Below are 21,539 nucleotides of genomic sequence, written 5' to 3' on the forward strand. Positions count from 1 at the left end.
GACACACACACACACACACACACACACACACACAAACACACACACGTGCGCGCGCGCACACACACACACACACAAATGTGGTCTTGAGATTCTGTCCCCTGCTTTATACACTCGCTACAACCTACATTCTAGAATCCACATTTACACAGCAAACCCCTTAATAAAAATCTATGACATCCTCAGGATCTATGCCTACTGAAAATCACAATCACTCTTGAGACTACAGCACTTCATGGACGGTCTGCAGGCATTCATTAAGAACATTCAGTTTGGCCTAACCACGTCCTAATTATCTCCTCCATACATGCTATTACTTGCACCTCCTTCATACCATGGCCCTTACTATGCCAATTAAGTACATCAAGTGAAGGATAAGACATCAAAACAGCGTGTCGGAAATCAACAAATCTAATCAAAGTCAGCAAAGTTGATCCCATCGGAATACGGCTCCTCTGCGTGCCAACATTATCATATCTACAGCCTCCATAAGGACCATGTCATTTCCTGCTCTAACATCATTATAAGGATCGCATTAAATCGACTCTCATTAAAAGCTTCGTCAACCAATTCAACAAAAATATCTTCCACTCACTACAGCAGATACACCACCTTTAAGAAAAAAAAAAAAACATTATGTGGAATCTCTCTAGTCCAGCACCATACAATGCTCTGCGATACTACATGATATGATACAATGCTGATATCGCGGTATTATTGTTACTTTCTAAGCTTCCATCTGCAGAAGATGAAGTTAGTAACCCAGTCAGTGGGGCCACAGGCTCTCTAATAGAGCATCAATATTTAATCATCTACTCATGCACAACCGCTCTCATCTTAAAACCAGTTTAGAGTTTCTGTCTGGTCTCTTCACGTAATGAGTCTCAGGTCAGTCTACAAAATGGAGCATCGTGTAGCTCACTGGAGCAGAAGAGATTTGAGCTGAGTTTAGTTCATTTGATTTCATTTGATTAAAGTTATAGTCATCTCAAAAACAAGGTCAAGAATAACAAAACAAAAATCTTGCACACAAAAGGCTCACATATAAATGCTTCATTAGATCATCAACTTACTGTCAAAAAATAACCGGCAAAAATACAGCTACGACTACTAAAACAAAAAGGATACACACATCTTTATTTGACCAGAACCCGTTTTGACCAGATTGGGGGAAGGGGCGCGGGAAAGGAGACAAAAAGCGGAATATGTGAGGTTTAAAATTCAGATAATTTATTACTATCTGGTTAAAACACACAGGAAAGGCAAGTCACTGAGGAAATATAGCTGGTATTTCATTCTGGACACGTTTCAGCGCTGTGACGTAGGATGTGCATTTGCTGTTCGCCGCACTGTGGTACGATCAGCATTCTGAGCAGTTTGGAAGTAAATTGTTAAGAAAAAATATTAATTTGTTTACCAAGGACCACTGGGAAAGAGTCAGAGTAATAGTGACCAGGTGAAGGTGCAGAGAAAGGTATCTGAAGTGTTAAAACGCTAAGTACCATAATTCACACTAGCCTGTTTCCTGTGTAAATACCAGGAAAGTGCAATAGCTCATCTAAACACCACAGAGCTTTTCCTGTCACCAGGGGCAACCTTCCTTCTCTTCCTGAATTGTAAATTCAAAGACTCAAACACAACTTAATGTAATCACACTACAGTCAGCACACTGAGCCAGCGCTCTCAGCCAATCAACACGTACATATCAGCAAACTCAGCCAATCATGTCGCACTTTAGCCGTGACCTCATCAAAACAAGTATACCTTTGAACATGGCAAAAACTGACAGACAGAATGTAAAAGAACATATTTGTGCAATCAACAAAAACTTGCATTTACATTAACAGAAACAACCCATTGTGAATTCATCATGATAACAGAGACCATAAACAATCTCTATACCGCATATTTCACTGACAGCACTGAGAAAGCAGGAACTTGCGAAGTTGTTGATTAATGAATCTTTTACCTTCTCAGGATGGCTCAAGTCCATTAACTAGATCAATTGTTATTTTAGCCAAAATCACAGCTGCAATTATTGTTTGTAATCAGACCTCACAACTTAACTGTAATTGAAATTAAGGGGGGGGAAAATAGCTTTCAGACAAAGCCTGATTCAAAGCACAAGTACTGGGCTGACCTTGGTTTTTAGATTGTTCAGATTACTGGATGGATAACAGGATGGAGTGTGAATATCCGACATGAAAAAGCACCATCTTGAGAGAGAAAACGACCTTGAGGATTAAGATAGCTATGAGCACTCTCTCTTGCCTGCTGGTCAACAAACATCTTTACGCCAAAAAAAAAAAAAAAAAAAACTTTTTCAAACATATCCAAACAAATAACAACAATCAAACAAAACACGCACAAAAAAAGAGCAGTAACTATTTCAGCTTTAGTTTAATATTACGCTTTCCTCTCCATCAGAATGCCAAACACAGAATCAGTAGGCCATGTTTACAGGAATGACGTATTTAATCTAGTTACTATTGCTTGTCACCCCCCCCCCCCCAAAAAAAATCATCTACCACGTCAGTTGTAAAAAACAAAAACACAAGTACGATCTCTAATCACATTATCCAAAGCAAAATCAAAGTCTTCATTTTTACAAGTGCCGCTTGGATTAGACTTCTTTACACGTCGCCTGAGATGAACATACACGACCAGCATAGATACATACCTCACACTACACGCAGCCATGAACATGTTACATACTAAACTTTTATCTCAGTGTTCTGATCTAAAAGCCCATTGGCCCAAGGAGTTTAGATATTTCTACCCACATAAGGTTGCCTTGCAGGTTAAAACAGAGATAGGAGGAGATACACACAGGCAGAAGATGGCTATGGGTCAGAGTCTCCACCATCTGGTCTAGGAAGTCCTCCCTCAAAGCCTGTGAACTAGTTCTTTTTGTCTCACACTTTACTCAGACTTGTGTGATCATTTAACAACACAATGGGGGACATCATTAATTACCCTGAGAAACAGTGTTTCTCTTTCTTCTTCTTTTTTTTTTTTAATTATTATTCATAGGCCTGTACAGTCCTTCAAGGGGGGAAAAAAGCATTCACTGATAACTGGGAAGTTTGAGTATAACTTTCAGAGAGTATCTAAACAATACTGTGTTACTCTATTATCTCATATCTCAGGACAAATCAACGTTACTACCACGCTGCTGACGCCGTTCTCTCATTTCCTTTCCAAACAGAGAATGGAGTTAATTTTTTTTTCTTTTTTTTTTTTTTGTCAAGTCCCCCCCACACCCCCCCCCCCAAAAAAAATACACTCCATAGATAATCATCAAGAAAAAAAATCCCCTGAAACTCTATGCTATCTTACAGAAAATCTACAGTGAGTAATATATGGAATTAGTTTTAATTAAATTAATCGACTATGATGGTTGTTAGGAGGAAAAACAGTGGGGCGGAGAAAGAGAGAGAGAGTGAGAAAGAAAGAGGGAGAGAAAATGCATTCACACCTATCATCTAATTATACAACAACATTAATCACATTACGGGTGGAACTGATTGTCAGGGTCCAGGGCCCGACTGCTCCTATGTGTGGCTTTTGTTATTACAGTGGAGTCTTAGCTCCTGCCTGCACTCTGCTGATAACAACTCTTATCACTCTTGGCAATCTCTATCTGCACCGGAGATCAGGCCCCAGGGCTTATCAAAAGTTCACATCGAGCTAAAAGCAGAACAAAGAAGGAAAAACACACAGGCAAACGCCACCAAGGCGCTACACTGTGTGAAAGTGCAGACGTGTATGTTTGTGTGTGTGTGTGTGTGTGTGTATGTACACTGTGTATGTGTGTGTGGGCGTGTGTGTGTGTGTGTGTGCATGCATGCTTGTGTATGTGCGTGTCTTTGTCTATGTCAGAGTTTGTCTGAATGCGTGTGTGTGTGTTCCTGCATGTATATCTCTGCGTGTGAGCTGTTTTATTTCTTTTTTTCAGCATGGTATTTTTGACAGGATATTAGATTAACCTTCATGTAAAGCAACCCAACTGATAGCAATGTCTAAAAACACTTTCAGCAAAACAGGAACTCCAGATACAATCAGGTGTCCACGCTTTCTGAGGTGCAATTCAAAGATATCACAGAGGTGGTCTAAAGAAAGACTCCACTGTCAGAAATTAAATGGTCAAACTGATGTCAAACTTTTGGACCCAGTGCATAATTCATGTTGACCTCTGGGATGTTTCAGTGATGTCACTGATGAAGAACTGCTGTTATCTCTCTTTCAATCGCCTCTCTCTTATCTCTCTGGGGGATCTGCACGCCTGTCTTATCTGGTTTCACAATCTCACCACAAGAGCTGCTTTTAAACTCAGAATACATCCATCTACCAGTTCTGTATTCCTCTCTCTCCCCCTCTCCCCCTTATCAGCCCTTCCATCCTATTTTGTGCTTATCTGCTCCTCTCTCCCTCTCTCTTTTTTTTTTTTTTTACTTATCTGGAGATACACCCAGCCAGTCCCAAACAACAACACAAACACGACAAAGACGAGAATGCAGCAGCCAAATGTAATTATAATGCGAATTCTGTCTCCCCCAATCGCTTCCATCTGTTTCTCCCGCGCGCTATCTGGGGAAAGATCACCGCCTCGGTAATCTCGTCTCCCATCTCAACCGCCAAAATATAAACCCTAGGATCCGGCCTCGCTTGGGCCCAGAGCTAATCTTTACATCAGGGAGGGAAGGGACTATCTATCAGAGCGATCTTTACCATTGGGAGAATGACGCACAAAAGACGCACACAAATATTTCCTCCGAACACAGACTTCCATGATACCAGATACTTCTGTTGAAGGCCTGAATTGTAATCCCCCCCTTTTTTCCGAGAGTCTCACAAAACAACGTGATCATAAAATAATAATGCTCCGTTGTTTTGTGGGAAAGTCCATCTGAGAAAGACCAACCCATTGTAATGCCAATCGCAATGTGTCTGCCAAGGCAGGAAACGTTCCCAAAACCGAATGGTTTCCCAGGTTGACGCATCCTGAAGCTGAGGTGACACGGTACTTCTTAAACAGACCGTTAAAACCTTAAAAAGAAATAATAGTTCGGACTTTGTCTGTTAAGAAGTCTGGGGTACACTACCGCCACTCTTACTGGCCAATAGGCTTTCGTGGTTCGTGTGCGTTGTAATTCTGCTCAGATAAATGATCCAAGTGGGATCATTAAAGGACAAACTCAGTTACTCAATGAACTGAACTCGCATAGCCTTGAGTGAATATCTTACCCGTCATTATTTTATCCAAACATAGAGCTGCTCTACAGAGATAGCTATTATCATCGCAGTCACCTCCTTCAACAACTGAAAAAATTCATACTCAGCTTACATGTTCTCATTCCATCAGGACCTTAATCACTCGTGCCTTAACAAAACGTTTCTGTCTTCAATGTTCTCTTGTTTAACTGACGGTCGGCCTGTCTAGGTTACGGCCTGTCGATGCGTCGTGCTTTTAACAGAGTGAAATAGCTGTTGTAAAGTAAAAATATTAAAAGTTATTTTAAAAAGAAAACTCTGGAGTGGATTAACATCTCAATCAAGAGCACCACTTCAGGTTACTGGCCTGAACGGCCACTGGCGCGTCCGAACCCTCTCAGTGGCTTAAACAAACCTCGATACCGCCCTTAACGCTCCATGGTATATGCTAATGTTACCTTATCAGACGATTTCTCTTTCCTTTTCAAGAGTCGCTTTCTGCCTTTGACTCGCATTAATATTTATTTTTGAGCAGCGCTTTCAAACTCAACCTCCAAGATATTGCTACTATGCTTATCGCGTGAAAGCATCAAGACTGGATGAAGAACTGAAACAGCGCTTGGCACCAGAGCAAAACGACTTTCAGTGTTGCTGGGGAAGAGGGGAGGGAGGGGGAGAGAGAGAGAGATAGAGAGAGATGTTGTTATTATATTTTTATTTTTAATGTTTATCAACTGTGAGATCTGTGAATTGTGATAAACCTTTGTACATTTTATAAACAGGAACATCTAGTCAAGCACAGAGACCACGCCAAGCATCTGTGTGGATGTAGACACAGAGGACGGTTTGAGTGAGGGGCGCTTGGAGATTATAGAGTTAAAAGAGTAGATGAAAAAAGATCCAATTGTAATCCGCTATCAGCGAGTGAGATCAGCCGGGCGCGCTATCTGACGCCCCATCTCTGGAAGGAGAACTGAAAAGCCGGGGGAAATGCAACGCCAGCCCCAGTACAGCCACAGACAGAAAACAAATAAAAAGATCCAATTTTAATCCTTATCTCGGCTTCGATCGGATCGCTGTTTATCTGAGTTCACATCGTTTTTTTCAGAGAACAGTGACGTTTCCACAACAGAATTTAACAGGAAACCACGGCTTCGCTTCAGTTGTATATGGAACAGGTTTTAAAGGCGAAGACAAAATTAAACTGGTTTATGAAGATTGTAAAGCGACGTGTGATGTATAGTTTTTTTTTTAATTTAATACGTATGATGTACCCTGGTATGCCTTAAACCAATATTTATAAAACACTAACCAGTAGTGTAAATTTGAAAACTTTCTCAGTATCATGTAGTGTCTTAATGTCCTGAAGTACATAGTTTTCAGTCTGAAAGAAAATGTAGCCTAATGTTAACATGGCACAACTTGATCTCTCCTAGCTTTCAATAACAGTTCATTTGACCACATGCGTAACATCCATATCGAATAACATGTACAGTAACTTCTGGCATCTTTTGTGGAAGCTGTAAAAGAAATGTTGCCAACATCAAACTATTGATGCATCAGTTGATAATGTTACTTAACGCATTAAAATTGTGAAATATTTAATTTAAGATTCATTTTGGCCTATGTATTTCTATAAGCGCTCAGAAGTAATCGTCGAACGCGCTCGTTACGCACGCGGAGTGTAGGATGTGTGCAGCGTAGCTGTTACCTCTGGTGCACCAGTGAGAAAGAGCAAGCAAGCTATTTCCAAGAAATTACAGAGCGACAAGGAGCCGCCACATCTCAGCACGTTTTAAAAAAACGGTTAAACGATACGATCCCAAATATCACGAGCACATATTTCCGATAGAGGGCAAGGTTTTGTTTACTTCTTTGCAACCCGTCAGTAAACCAGCATCAGAAATGAAGGTAAACTTCACGCTTACGTTTGATCTGCCGGGGTTTGCTCTGCTTTCTTCGGGACATGGCTATTCCTTGGTCCCTGGTCAGCTGCTGGCGAAGTGATCCGTACACGGAGAACAGGCAGCACTAGAAAACGTCTCGGTCGTCGTCCAGAGATACCTGCATGACCCGCACTTTGATATTTAACTGTAAGAGCTACCTGTGACTAAGTGAGCTTCAGTGACTTTTCGACGCCTTTCTCAGCTCAGTAGTCTTTTTCCTCTTTGGTTCACACTGCTCGCGATTTTCTGCCTTGTTGCCTCTCGCAAGATCAGGAGGATGTCTGTTACAATATGGTGTTTTAAAGAGCGAAACTATCTCTGTTTTCTCTCTTTTTGTTGTTGTTTATACTTGATCAACTCCTGCGATGTGCCTCTAAGAAAGCAATTCTCAATGGAGACCGATCGACACATGACACTGTAGGAGCTGATACGCTACGACACGCCCTCGGAACGCCCCTTACGTGTGATGCGACGCCACACACTGTTGGCTAGATATGCGCGCTCTGACAAGCCGTTTTCTTGGACTGAAATTTTATAACCAATTTGATTGACCCTGATTATAAGTTGCATACCAAAGCATTGTAAAGTGTGTCATCTCACAAAAACTCGCAGTAAACAATTTAACAATTTAATATTGTAACAAAGTGTGTGTCCAACACAAAACTTTCGAATCCAATAAAATAGTTAAACCATTTCTGTTTGTTTTGTTAAAAATAAAACACAGACGGTCACTTCAAACAGGGAAATGTTGCTACGTTGAGCACTTGCCACTAAAAACATCCCGTTGTTGATTTTACTGTCGATCTGAGGCTTCTTATGCCTCAGGAATCATATCTGCAAGTTCATGTCAGCCGTTACTCCCCAACATCTTCATACCACCGCGGAGACAGTTTGTTCAACTGGGAAAACTACCATGTCCAAACAGGTGTGCAGGAATTGATCCAGATTTCAGTGGGCCAACATCACAAAGCAACACCGCTATCAAAATGCCATACAAAATAATTCGATGAGTGACAGATCATGTGTTCATATGGCTTTGCTTTTCTTTGTCTTTAAACTCTTTTATCATTTCCTCACACAGGCGTTTCACTTTTGTTAAATTTGAGGTTATTGTCATCTGCAGTTAAACAGAGGCCTTTGGCATCTTAGAGGGTAGTCAAATGTTTGGATTACCAAAACTAGTAAGCACCCTAGTAATGACCTTCACGTATCATGTCACTTACACAATCTGAACCCCACTCTTCTCGAGGAGCATCGGAAAGAACCATTACTTGTTGTAATAACTGTTGTCTTAAATATGCCCAAATAATTTAAATAAAGAATTACTCTTGCTTGCCCAACGGCTCACCAGTCTCTCCTTAAATAAAGTTTGCTTATTCCTATCGCCAGTCATCAGAGTTCAGTCATGACAAAAAGCATTGATGGGAGCATGATCAGTATAATATGACAATATTTCATTACTTTCATGTCTTTGCAGTAACCTCGTAATATGAAAAATATCTATCGAAATACCTGGCAGGAGGGGCAGTGGAAATGTCCCGCTAGGATATGTTCCTCTGACCTGTAAACTCGCTGGTTCCATCTAGTGGTCAATACAAAGTACTTCAGCATGTACATCAGTGCTGGGCAATACTTGTGTCGATTCATTGCTACAATTGTGTCATAGTTGCTTTGTTTTTATTATCGTTGGGGGCGATTTAAGATGCACAGCGCAAAACTTATGTTAATTTTTACCGGACCATTTACAGGACACAACTTAAATTTACTCATGTGTCCCTTCCCAAGGAGTTATATTAAATGTCACACTGAAATATTAGATCAATATTAAAAGTCTGTTTACTTATTTTTAAATTGGGTAAACACATTCCTAGAAAGTATCCATTTGAATTCACCATAAAAAGAAAATAAACACTGGTTGCAAGGTGTTTTTAAACTCACACTGATCTAAAAAGATCAAATGTATCATAAAAGTATAACCATTTATAACGATGATAATTATCAAAATAGGACAGTCCAACTCTGATCTGGTCTGCATGATGAAAAAGCAATGAAGCAGATGCTAAGATCTCGACCATCGCTACCAATGTCACGAATGCCAATTATAAAACAGTAAAGTGCACTGGCGAATCCAAGTCACTGGGGATTTGTGTATTGTAGAAAAAGAATCAAAACATTTCCTCCGTTACTATTCACATGTACACTTTGTCTTTGTCACTATGGAGAATTAAGACCCATCACAAATGCCTGTGTAGGATACATAGCCATTAATATAAATTATTTATTGTATGTGTACTGTATTGTTTCGCCTGCATAATTCCTCTTTTTTTTTCAGTTAGGAAAAGTTGGAGATTTACTATTCATAAAAAAGTTTTCCTCATTATGATCTGGACAAACATCTACAAGAACATTCCACGAGTGACATGTTTCAAGTCGTTTGATGTGATTTTGTGGAGATGTTTCATAATCATTTTCTCAGATGGGAGGAATGAAGGCACACTGGTTAAAGCTCGTCACAGAAGAACGTTAGACAGAAGTCTGGAAATACACGACTGTTGTTTTTTCTTGCGAACAAACTGGCCGTTGTCATTTTTAATTGAATTAGGTAGATGGCTCGATAATACTGAACTTTGTTACATGTAATAGCGAAATAATATTTCTTCCTTTTTTTCTATATGTCTTCCGTTTTTTGAACTGTTACACCTGGATTTTTTGGGGGGGGGGGGTTGGTTCTTGCCCGCTATGAGGATTAAGTCGGGGGGTGCCGTCCTGTTTCGTTTGTTGTGGGCATGGGCATCTAAAGCCCTTTGAGACTGTAAACAGTGTTACTGGGCTTTAAATAAACTTGAAACATGATAATTCACATGTTACAAATCAACCATTTGTATGTAAACAGTAATTATAATGTACTTAGAAGCTAAATGTGAGAATGCTCTGCGACACCCCAGTTAAAGTGCAATCCTTAGTTTTAGCGTTTTTCTCAATAATCCACAAGTGTACATTTTTGGTAAATGTATTGGTATGTGTATTTTAATGAGGTCCAGTTGATCACCATCTACACATCATAGAAAATGTGGCCTTTACATACACCTCTTGCTTCATGATCATTTTAACCACGCATAACATGCCAAAACTGCTGTCTGTTAACAGTTAAAATCCACAAACAAGTTTTTTGTTTTTTTTTAACTTTTTCTTTTTAAACGATTTATTTACTTTAGACAACCAGACACTGTATTGTATTTAACTTTTGCATATTCACCTGCCAAACTTTGCCATCCATGTAGGTATAACAATGGAAGATATTTACTGGTCCCGAAGGAATTTAATAGTCTAATCACCAACACTAAAAATAACCTCCTTTGTCCCTCTGTTTTCTCACCCTTTTCACAACAAAATTCAAATGGCGCTTTCTTGGCCAAAAATGTAAGTCGTTCAAGGACTTCCACTGCAGGCTGCCTCTCTCCGGCCAAGAAAAACAGACATTGAGTCCAAGGTTTAGACCACACTAAAGACCACTTAGATCCCTTAGACCACACGTTTCTCTGACAAGTGGCCCTGTGGTTTGAGCTCCACAACCTCTTTGGTTTCCTACGGTGACTTTGTGTAATTACTTAATAGCACCACTGTGGGGCAGTGTTTCTCTCCGGTTTAGTACACAGTGTAACTCACTTGTGTTGACTCTTTTCCTGCACGAAACTTAAACTTCTAATTCTTTATTCTTACTGGACAGTGAAATACCACATATTTTCTGGAGGGTATAGACATAACTCTATTAACTATGAGTTTATGTGTTCATGTGTGTGTGTGTGTGTGTGTGTGTGTGTGTGTGTGCGTGTGTGTGTGTGTGTGTTTGTCTGTTTGTCCATGTGTCTGAAGAGGGAAGGTGTATATGTGTCGGTCTATCTGTGTGCATAGCTCTAAAACCATATAAACTATGTGTTCGTGTGTGTGTGTGTGTGTGTGTGTGTGAGTGTGTGTGAGTGTGTTGAATGTAGACTGGGTTTGCATCTGAACAGGAGTTTAGACAGAGGATGCTACGTCACAGTTAATGTTTGAAGAGGTCCTGTTCAAGAGAACTATGACAGTTTTATCTGCTTTCCTCTCCAGTTTCCTTTATTTTCTAGAAACTATCCAAACAACCAAGATATTTTAAACTATTGTGAAACTAAGCTCCCATTGCCTTTTTTACACCAGTTTGCACCAAAAGCAACACAGCCACCATTCACGTGTATGAAAATGAAAGACAACTGTCCAGCAAATATATGTCCTCAATGAATCTTAATGAGCACATGCTGCACCTAAGCGCACATTCAGTCCCAAAAGTTATTAAAACGCATTTTAGCTGTATGTTACATAGCTCCAAAGAAAGCCCCACACATGCTGAGATACATTCAACAATCTAAAATACACGAAAAGACTGAGTACTTCTGTGTCCCTGACAGTTTTCATAAGAGAACTATTGAACCCCTCAGCTTGCTCGTGACATGTATTCAGAGTAGAGGACAGTAAGTCGTCCAGTGCTCTGGTTCCTCAGCCAGGATGAAGTCTGCCTCCCCTGTGCCCAGAATATCACAGACACTAATTACATGATTACCGGCTCATGACCTTTGGAAAAGTTTGGACTTGAGTGGATAACGGTAAGCAGTTCGCAGGTAATACAGACACATGCACGATGATTGTTTTGGGGTTTTTTTTTTAATACACGTGGGTTGAATGTTCCATTAACTTCTCCAGAGAATTCATGTCAAAGACAAATACTGTTCTGAAGAGGAAGACATGAAGTGCTTTTTTTGAGAGAGAGAGAGAGAGAGAGAGGGTGTACCCCAGAGGAGGGAACAGTTTTAAGGATTTGTGGTACTGTACGATGTTCCACTCTTAATTATCCTAGCAACGCGCCCGTGCCGGTTCTGTATGATTATAGTTATATGTAGATTTCACTCGCAGATTTCAGTCACAAATTTGTCAGTTGTGAGTATTGTAAGTGAGGTATTAAATTTGGAAAAGTTTTTTTTTTTGTTTAAGCTGCTGTAGGACCCGTTTGCATTCAAAGCCCTTTAAGATTCATCCTAAACACTCATTGTCAGCACTAGGATTTTCTGTTTTGAACAGGGGTGTAGCCAGAACTTTCTGGTGGGGGGGGGGCAATAGATACATACACCTGCATCATCAAAGAGCATGGAGCGGCCTTGTGCACATAAGAAATCTAAAGGCACTGGTGTTACTTACCTAGACCCGGCCCGTCGCATAGGCAGTATAGGTAACTTTTACTGGGGTTTTTTTTACTAATACTATTTTCTCTATGTCATGACAAGTTGACAACTTAGATCACAGGGTGCCATAAAGCCTCGCACTCTAGAATCTTTTATGACAATGTTTTAACTCTCATCATTGATACAGGCATTGGACCACAGCCGTAGGGAATATGCAGCCTGTCTTGTCCTTGTGATCGGTCTAGACCTGGCTGTAATTTCAACAATATGTCTATAATGCAACATGCACCTATTTTAAATGACTAAACAAAGGCAATTAACAATAAAGTCACACTTTCGTGTCTTATGTGTATTTTTCATCCTTTTCCATCCCCTTTTGTAATTAATAGTTGTAAGCCTTTTCATTTTCATTGTTGATTAGTCTTATATGTATAGCAAACAGCGTGCATCATGTGAGAGAAGCGCTCGTTGAATGTTTTGTGTATGAACGCTAGGTGTAATTACTCTTGCTGTTAGTGTTTATAGGCTATAATGTGGCTTAGCAGTTTCTGTGTGAGTGTAAGAACACAATGACTGGTGGTAGAATTAGCTGCGATGCAAGGGGCACCAGCTAAACTCTTGCCTAGGGCACAAAAAAATTGGTCACAGTAGACTAACATCCACCTCTTAAGAAAATATACTAATTATCTTACTAAATTGACAAGTGTTTACATTTACCCCAGTGAGGTAATTATTTTTAATCTTTGTATTACAATCAAAAGGATCTGAATTTAGTTAAATCGCTGTAGTGTCTCGACCATCCGCTGTCTGCAGCTCCGTAGCCAGGAGGCTCGAGTTCATATACCCGAGTTCAAAAGCACGAGTTGGAACTCGGACAGCTTGAGTTCAAAAACCAGAGTCCGAACTCGGACAGCTCAAGATCAAAAGCACGAGTTGGAACTCGGACAGCTCAAGTTTGAAAAGCACGAGTTGGAAAGCCTGGGTTTGACAGTTCATGCAGTAGACGAGTCTACCCGAAGACACCTGAAGACTTAATTCATGTTCTGGGTCGTTCTGTTGATTCAGCGGATACACAACTCCAGTATCCCATAAGGCCTAGCTGGCGGATCTTTGGAAACAAGGAAATAAGAGGCTGAAAGTGACGGAGGCTTTTGTGTGACAAAATAGAATCTTTGGTGTAGCTGATAAATTCAATGTATTGGATTATGTTACCTGATTAAAAAACTGATATTAGAAACTTTTTTTTTCAACAATTAAACGATAGCACTTTGTTAGAAATAAATAAACAGAGTTTGGACATGCACGTAATTGTATGATGTTAAACTGACGTGTTTTACGCTATGCACGTTTATCGATACATTAATTTATTTTACCATTTTGAAGTTTAAATATAAAGGGAACATTAGCAAAGAAGAAATAGATAGCTTTATTGAAATTATGCAAACTTTTATTAATTATTTTATCATCATTAGATTTGTACATGGCCTTTTGCATTCAGCGTAAAGCTCCAGCGAGTGCCGTCTGCTGAAGAAACAAGTGAGGAAACATACCGGAAATGCGAAAGAATCAAAATTCGAAACCCCCCTCCCAAAAAAACCCAGTTCAGTTTCTCAATCTGTTTGAAAGAATCGGTTCACTAAAATGAACTGAATTGGTGGGCGGTCCCTTGTTAAAGGTAGCCTATCAGAGCCATACATTTTCCCGCACTACCTTTCCTTCCCCTACCCTGGTGGGTGGGGGTGGGGGTGGGGGTGGGGGTGGGGATGGGGGGGGGGGGGGGGGGGGCCAAGCTCTAACCAGGGGGGTGGTACCACCACATAGCTCCACCCCTGGGTTTGAATCAATCTTTCCCCCTCTCTCTGCCTCCTTCTTTCTCAGTCTCTCACATTCCTAAAGAAATGCACCATTTTTAAGAAGATTGAACAGTCTGGTCCCTGCATTGCAATCTTACTTCTGTATTTTAATTTCAAATTGAATCAATTTTAACATCTCACTTCAGTGTGACCATATTTGGTTATGGACCACTGCCTCAGAAAAAAACAGAGCAGAGCAAATAAGGCCTATCTGAGCAGCTTTTACCAATGTACTGGAGGAGAGGGCATTTTCTGGGTTCAATGACTTGTTTACTATGGGTGTCACAGGGTTGGGGGTGAAGGTCAGTGTTTTGTAAGGTTTTGCACTGTGTGAGGGGGTAGGAGGTCTGTCTATAAAAGGGAGTAAAACAAAATTGCCGGTTACGTTTCACCGGCATTAAAGCAGTCAAAATGAAAACCAGACTACACAGCCTGTACCTGGTCCTGACATTAGCCTGGGCAACACATGCGGATGTAGGCAAGTGCTATATTTTATAACTGAAGATTGTATCAAATGCGACTAAAAATATTTCGATTTTTGGTATATGTATTTTGAATCATTTTACGTATGGTCTAGGGATTGAGTTATGTTTTGAATCAATGCCTTGCTGAAATATCCCGTTTCTTTTCGGCTTCAGTTTCTATCCTGGACCTGGGTCTTTAGCATAGAGGATGTCTTTATATTTGGTTAAGTCCAGTCATCCATCTGTCTGCTCAAACTTTGAATGTACAATTATCCACTTCTTTTATCATTTCCAGTCTTCAGATAAAGCAAAGAAGTAGGAATTGTGCCTTACAGTATATAAATAGATGTCAATTTATTTTTGTACGAGCATGCACTTTTGCGCCAAGTTGTGCATGTATGTTCACACACAAAAAAAACCCTACTTATGATGTGGAACATAGAAAGCCTCACACTGCGTGAAAAGTGGTGTATCTGAAAATATCTGGACAAAGTAAACTTCTGCCAAACCTGTTGTTTGCCGGAGGTATTCGGATGCCTGCAGAACTTTGTTATGTGGGCCTGCAAACTCCCGCAAATGTCCGAATACAGCTGTTACATGGAGGTTTTCAGACATCCGCGTGACCGCAGTCGTTGGCTGATGGCTTGGCTTTTCAAATGCTAATAACAGTCAGTGGTCTGGGTGGGACTGGGTACAGAAGCCTGCCTCCCTTCCTCGCCATAACTTTCTATCAGTTAGCCTGTATGTAATATTTCGCCTATATATTGATAGCCACACAAACTTGTTAGGTGTTGCATGGTGTATAATACAGCAGTGGTAGGCCCATATAGCCTTTAATGTCATTGCACTGTCTTGCAACTAAATTAAAATGGACTCTTCAAATGGAGCATACAAAAACACACTGAAAACATAATTTAAAAAAAAGTCTAAATGAAAGGTTCATTAATTACATTATTGATGGTTATGCAACTGTCCTTTACTTGGGGTCAAAGGTATAGGGTGACCAGATGCAAACAGACCAAATGTGGGACGAGGAGTGAGCTTGTGTGGGACAATGTGGGACATGTTACCAACGCTGAGAGATAAAATAAAACTTAGATATAATGTCAATCTAACTGAACAAGAAACACTTGTATACACTTGCATTGATAGACATCCAACATGCATTTGATCAAACTATTACGGTCCATATGAGTATGAGACAAACACTGGAAATCTACAGTTGAATGAACTTATTAAAGTTGTTCGTTCTTTCCAAACAGACTCTGGTCCTGTAGTGACTCTGAAAGAGGGCAAAATTCAGGGACAATATGTAAAGGTGAAAGGGTTGGACAGGGTGGTGGAGCAGTTTTTGGGGATCCCTTATGCTCAGCCTCCTGTGGGTCCATTACGTCTGATGCCGCCAAAGCCCCTCGAAGCTTGGGAGGGCGTCAAAGACGGCACGCAGCTCCCAAACATGTGAATTTGTCTCCCGTTGTTTTCCCTACAATATTCTCCAAGTTAACATAAAGTAAAGTTCTGACTTGACGTCTACTTACTCTCTCTCTCTCTCTCTCTCTCTCTCTCTCTCTCTCTCTCACACACACACACTGCTCCTCTGTCTTTGTCAGGTGTATTCAAGACAAAGCTATTGTGGAAAATGTAGCTGAGACCTTGGGTGTTGAACACCCAGTGACCGAGGTGTCAGAGGACTGCCTGTACCTAAATGTCTTCGCACCTTCTAAACAAACAGCTGCAGAGAAATTACCTGTAAGTACTCCACAGTCCCACATCCTTTATGCGGTTATCGGATCGATTTTGGTACCACAGCTCGTTGTTCATGCTCTTACTACAGTTAACCGTCAACCGTACAGGACATTGAAACATTGAAGCATTTTCAGAAAGATGGCGAGCACCAAAGATTACGATTTTCAACTGAAGACCGTCGGCCGCGTGCTCGACCTTGGTCTGCATGGGATCCAAAAATCTAGCTTGCAGCTGATGCTTATGTTTAAAATCAAAGACTAGATATGACAGCGCAGAGTTCAACCAAAGTCAGAAGATGATCTCTGCTCTCTCTAAACACCCATCAAAGGAGACAAAAGAAAAAAGAAAAACATAACAGTTGTTTTTTTTTTTTTTTGCGTGACGGGGCAGCCGTGAGGGCACAGACGTCCGTAGGCAAACGAATCGAGCAGAAATAAAAGCTCACTTCCCCCCCACGGTCTCTTACAGGTCATGTTCTGGATACACGGCGGTGGCCTGTATATGGGAGCATCCAACGAGTATGACGGATCAGTTCTGGCAGCGTATGAGAACATAGTTGTGGTCGTCATACAGTATCGCCTTGGGATCTTGGGCTACTTGAGGTATGATCCAGAGCTGTATGCATCAGAAAGGATTTTTCTTTTTCAGTATTGGAGAAAGTCTTTTTGGTTAAAAGGGTGCGTTGATCATCAGATCCCGTGCGATTAATCAAAAGCAGGTTAGAGTTAGTTTCAATATGAGGCCACTGTCTCAAGGTCGTGTTTGTAATCTTCTGGGGTTTTTTTTATGTTATGTCTTTGCACATTTGGACAGATAACTTAATGGATGCTATGTCCCTTTGATATTGCAGCACTGGAGATAAACACGCCCAGGGAAACTGGGGCTTCCTGGACCAGCTAGCCGCTCTTAAGTGGGTACAGGAGAATATTGAGAGTTTTGGAGGTGACCCAAATTCTGTCACCATTGCTGGAGAATCTGCAGGGGCAATCAGCGCGTCCATGCTGGTAAGTGAACTTCGGACGCGAGGGCTTTGTAGCATGATTCACGAGACCTTCAAACTAAGAACTGTTTTTCTTTCTGTTAGAAATCTTTGTGGACAAAGCAGGTTCTGTATGCCCTCTGCAAACCAAGAGGGGTTTCTGTGTGAAAAGTTAAATGTATTAAATAATCTGTCCGAGAAGGATCAGAGTATGTCTCTGTTTAATTATATGATTAATATCTTGCAGACGTTGTCACCCTTGGCCAAAGGGTTGTTTCACAGAGCCATCTTCCAGAGCGGGGCGGCGACCTTAGGAGCATACTCCACCAAACAGCCTATGGTGTTCGCTAAGGTATTGCCACTAATCGCCCAAATACAACTCACTGCTTCAGTGGGACACTCATTCATTCGGCCGCGCTTTTGCCAGTCCCCCGGTAACCGTGGCGTCCTCCACTGTTCAAACAAACGACTTTCATGGCACAAAATTCAAACCTAGAAGACACCAGTGATCATTTTAAAAAATATACCAGCATACAACGAATTACAAAAATATCAGAAAAATGAAGTTAAAATAATAAAATAATATACATTTACATATGTATACATATATATGTGTGTGTGTGTGTGTGTATGTGTGTGTATCTATGTATCTCTATCCTATCTATCTATCTATCTATCTATCTATCTATCTATCTATCTATCTATCTATCTATTTTGACTGTTACTGATGCATTGCCTCTGTGTGAGCAGATGGTGGCCAATGTGACTGAATGTGATCCTGATGACACAGAACAGCTAATCAAATGTATACGAGAGAAGACCTCAGAGGAAATACTGAACGCAACCAATAAGGTACAAGTCATAATGACAGAGATACAATGAATAATTTAATCAATGTGTTTTTATCAGGATCTGAAAAAATATGTTTTACAGATATTACCCGGAACATGTAAGCTATATGATTAATTAAACCAAGTGAAAGATTTCTCCTCAGCAAAAAATCTTCATCGGGGCAACAGTCGATGGTGAATTTCTGAAAGATTTGGCCGAAGACATTTTGAAAAGCAAGGACTTCCTGAAAGTACCAGTGCTTGTGGGTGTGACAAACCATGAATTTGGTTGGATTCTCCCAATGGCAAGCCTCTTTTCCTGTCTCTTTCCAAACTAACAAAATACAATTTGAGTGGCTACATGCCCGCATTAGTACCACAACATGGCACACCATGTACACAATGTTCGTCAATGCTTTGTTAAAAACTTTTGATGGGTGCATATCATTTCCTGTGAAATAGTCTGCGTGTGTGGCTTCAACAGCTGTGTTCAGAGAATATTGAGCTGTGTTTTGTGATGTGTATGGGATGATGAAAGGTGTGTCACCATGGAGTTTAGGATTGTGTTGTTATAGCTTTATTTATTTATTTATTTATTTATTTATTTATTTATTTATTGTTATTGTGGTATAGGAGTTCGCTCCCAAAGGATGGGAAAAAGGGATGGAGAGACCAGACATACTGAAAATGGTGCAGCGGTTTTTCCCTTTTAAAGTAAGTTATTCCTTTCCTCCTCTCTTGCTGTGTTACTCCCTCTCTCTGGTTCATTTTGTATTTCTTTACCTGCTGTTGCTGTGCACTACCAAACTACTGATTTCACTCAGCGATAAGCTAGGGGAAGAAAAAAAAAAAAGAAAGCCCGGTACAACGCTCAGCAACAGAGGAGAACGTGGAGGGAAATGGCTCCCCCTGTTGGAAGGATACGGAACATGTAGCACAGTTGAAGCATTCTCAGTTGAAAGTCAGTTGACACTTGAGATCAGATCCATTTTTGTAAAACTCATATCTGATTTGGCTAATCAGATAGCGTACAAGATTAGGGATTAGCAGAAATTCTGTAGGACTAGGGTTGTTGAGTTTAACGATTTTACACCAGATTGACAATCTCTCCGCTAACCGGTAGGTGCAGCTTCTTCAGCGAATCAGATACATCTTCTTTACAGTCTCTGTGAACAGGGAGGGAAAGGAAGAGCAATCATGAATTTACATTGCATTCCAGGCTTCAGGAGAGAATGAACTCATTGTGGACGAGTATCTCAAAGATGCTAAAACTCCAGAGGAAAGACGTGATGCTTTCACCGAAATATTGGGTGACATGTTCATGGTGCTTCCTGTCCTCAAAGTAGCCAGATATCACCGAGGTTAGAATGAAACCACATCTCACCTTATATAGCCTAACAAAATATCAACAGGTCTTCTAACTGTCTCACTCTCTCATCCCCCCCCCCCCCTCTCTCTCTCTCTCTCTCTCTCTCTCAGATGCTGGAGTACCAGTCTACCTGTATGAGTTTCAACATCGACCAAGCATATATAAAGATAGTAGACCCAGCTTTGTAAAAGCTGACCATGCTGATGAAGTGGGCTTTGTCTTTGGTGCCTGCTTTTGGAATGGATATCTTAAAGTCAAAGGTATACTACAAGTCATATTGAAAAAGACCAGCTAATTTACCACTATACATGTCGATGAGGACACGATTTGCTTATTCTTTTCTGGGAGATGATATATGTCGAGAATTTTTTTTTTTTTTAAGTGATGAAAACAGAAATAAATTATGTAAAAATGAATACGTCTGACATCATATGATGTCATATCAGAATTCCCGCAGATGTACATCTTTCTCCTCATTCATAGTGCATCTTTTTTTTTGTTTGTCTTAGGCAATGTCACTGAGGAAGAAAAACAGTTATGCAAGACGGTGATGAGATATTGGGGCAACTTTATCCGCACAGGGTGAGGTGGCTCTCTTATCTTTTCGGACGCACTTATGCATTTACCCTTGCACTGGAAATGAATGTTCTGTCTCTAATTCTGTAATTATACAACACTCATCTTACAGCACGGATCAGCGCACCAATTCAGTGAGACATCTAGGGACTTCATTTCTGCTTGATTTTTGAGAATACATGATCCGTCTGTAAAAAATAAACATTACACAGACACTTTTTTCCCCCATACAAACAAAACTACAGTAGATCCCGAAGCCAACTAAAGACCCGAAAGCCCTTCATGGTCCATGGTAGCAAGTGCACTCCTATTGGGCCACTGTGGGTTTGGTTTGTGAATGGATGAGTTTATTTTTTCAGAGAATAGATAAGGAAATGAATAGTGTTAGGTCTCATTCGTAGGGGACCAAAGAACACAAACAGATACTCTTTCAGAAATTTTAATAGTTATTGAATTTCTCGTTTCATCTGAATATTAATACCTGAATATTACATTTGATTTTTTTCATGCATCTTTTGCATAGTAACTAGAGTTATGATACATTTCCTCCACAGTTCACCTAATGGGGAGGGTGTTATGGAGTGGCCCCGTTTTGACCAGTCTAATAAATACATGATGCTGAATGTACAGCCAAGCGAAGGAACGGATCTGAAGATTGAAAGACTAAAATTTTTCGATGAAATCCTGCCCACGAAGGTCGAAGATCAGAAGAAATCTTCATGATTAGCACAATGTCAATAAAACGTCCTTACGCCTAATTATAAATAGAGCTGATGAGTCAAATGTTTGTGTTTTCATTTCTTTCGTGATCATGTAGGCTAATTTTCATCCGTTTTCCCTGGGAGATGTATATATATTTTTATATATTTATACAGGCATCTATATTAATACATATTCGTTTGTATCTATCGGAGGTAAAGAGATAAAGAGATAGATAAATATAACGAAAGCGGGTGCGAGAGAGAGCGACTGGGGGAAACCGACGTGTACGTCTGTTGCCTATGGTGACTACAGGCAAACGTGCGCCGAATAACATGGTCACGTGCTTTGATTTTACGTCATTGGATTCTCCCCTCCTAAACTCACGCACTCATTGCGCATGAGCAAGATGCAGAATTCTATCTCTGTCAGGAGCAAATGTAGATCGTAGAAATCTTACCTGGAACACCGCGGGTAAGTCACGATATCATTTTGCCACCATAAAGAAACAGTTATATTCTCCCAGACATGTGTATTTTGTATCTTGTAGTTGTGTAACGTTTCTTTAGTGCTATTTGTCAACGATGCTTTTAATTAACACGTTAAAGACAGACTGTTCCGTACCTTGCATTTTGGACATTTTGGTTCTGTAAGACAAA

At 40.4% G+C, this 21,539-nt stretch overlaps 2 protein-coding genes across 3 annotated transcripts in view; one reads left to right on the forward strand and one right to left on the reverse strand.

Moving 5' to 3' along the window:
- The window catches only part of zfpm1 (zinc finger protein, FOG family member 1), a 74,613-nt gene extending 67,090 nt beyond the window's left edge, over nt 1–7,523 (reverse strand). Inside the window, exon 1 of the mRNA XM_030790795.1 lies at nt 7,140–7,523. Within this exon, the coding sequence (XP_030646655.1) occupies nt 7,140–7,179 (40 nt within the window). The 5' untranslated portion in view covers nt 7,180–7,523. The remainder of the gene's footprint in view (nt 1–7,139) is intronic.
- A 7,083-nt stretch (nt 7,524–14,606) lies between these two features.
- On the forward strand, nt 14,607–20,964 carry ces3 (carboxylesterase 3). Of its 2 annotated transcripts, none has more exons than XM_030790800.1 (13): nt 14,607–14,695; nt 15,944–16,139; nt 16,292–16,430; nt 16,896–17,029; nt 17,278–17,431; nt 17,654–17,758; nt 18,157–18,258; nt 18,389–18,541; nt 18,870–18,950; nt 19,456–19,597; nt 19,716–19,865; nt 20,115–20,187; nt 20,736–20,964. In XM_030790800.1, the coding sequence occupies exons 1-13, from the start codon at nt 14,629–14,631 to the stop codon at nt 20,902–20,904; spliced, it is 1,665 nt and encodes a 554-aa protein (XP_030646660.1). In that variant the 5' UTR covers nt 14,607–14,628; the 3' UTR covers nt 20,905–20,964. The 2 variants fall into 2 exon arrangements, with proteins under 2 accessions (XP_030646660.1, XP_030646661.1); XM_030790801.1 differs by having other exon boundaries at nt 18,401–18,541.
- Nucleotides 20,965–21,539: the final 575 nt, after the last annotated feature.

This window comes from Chanos chanos, chromosome 13 (genome assembly GCF_902362185.1).
Source record: "Chanos chanos chromosome 13, fChaCha1.1, whole genome shotgun sequence".
NCBI lineage: Eukaryota > Metazoa > Chordata > Actinopteri > Gonorynchiformes > Chanidae > Chanos > Chanos chanos.

Coding starts and splice junctions, on each gene's coding strand:
- ces3 (XM_030790800.1), top strand. CDS start 14,629: ATGAAAACCAGACTACACAGCCTGTACCTGGTCCTGACATTAGCCTGG. Junction 16,140..16,291: donor GGCACGCAGCTCCCAAACAT/GTGAATTTGTCT, acceptor TGTCTTTGTCAG/GTGTATTCAAGACAAAGCTA. Junction 20,188..20,735: donor GGCAACTTTATCCGCACAGG/GTGAGGTGGCTC, acceptor TTTCCTCCACAG/TTCACCTAATGGGGAGGGTG.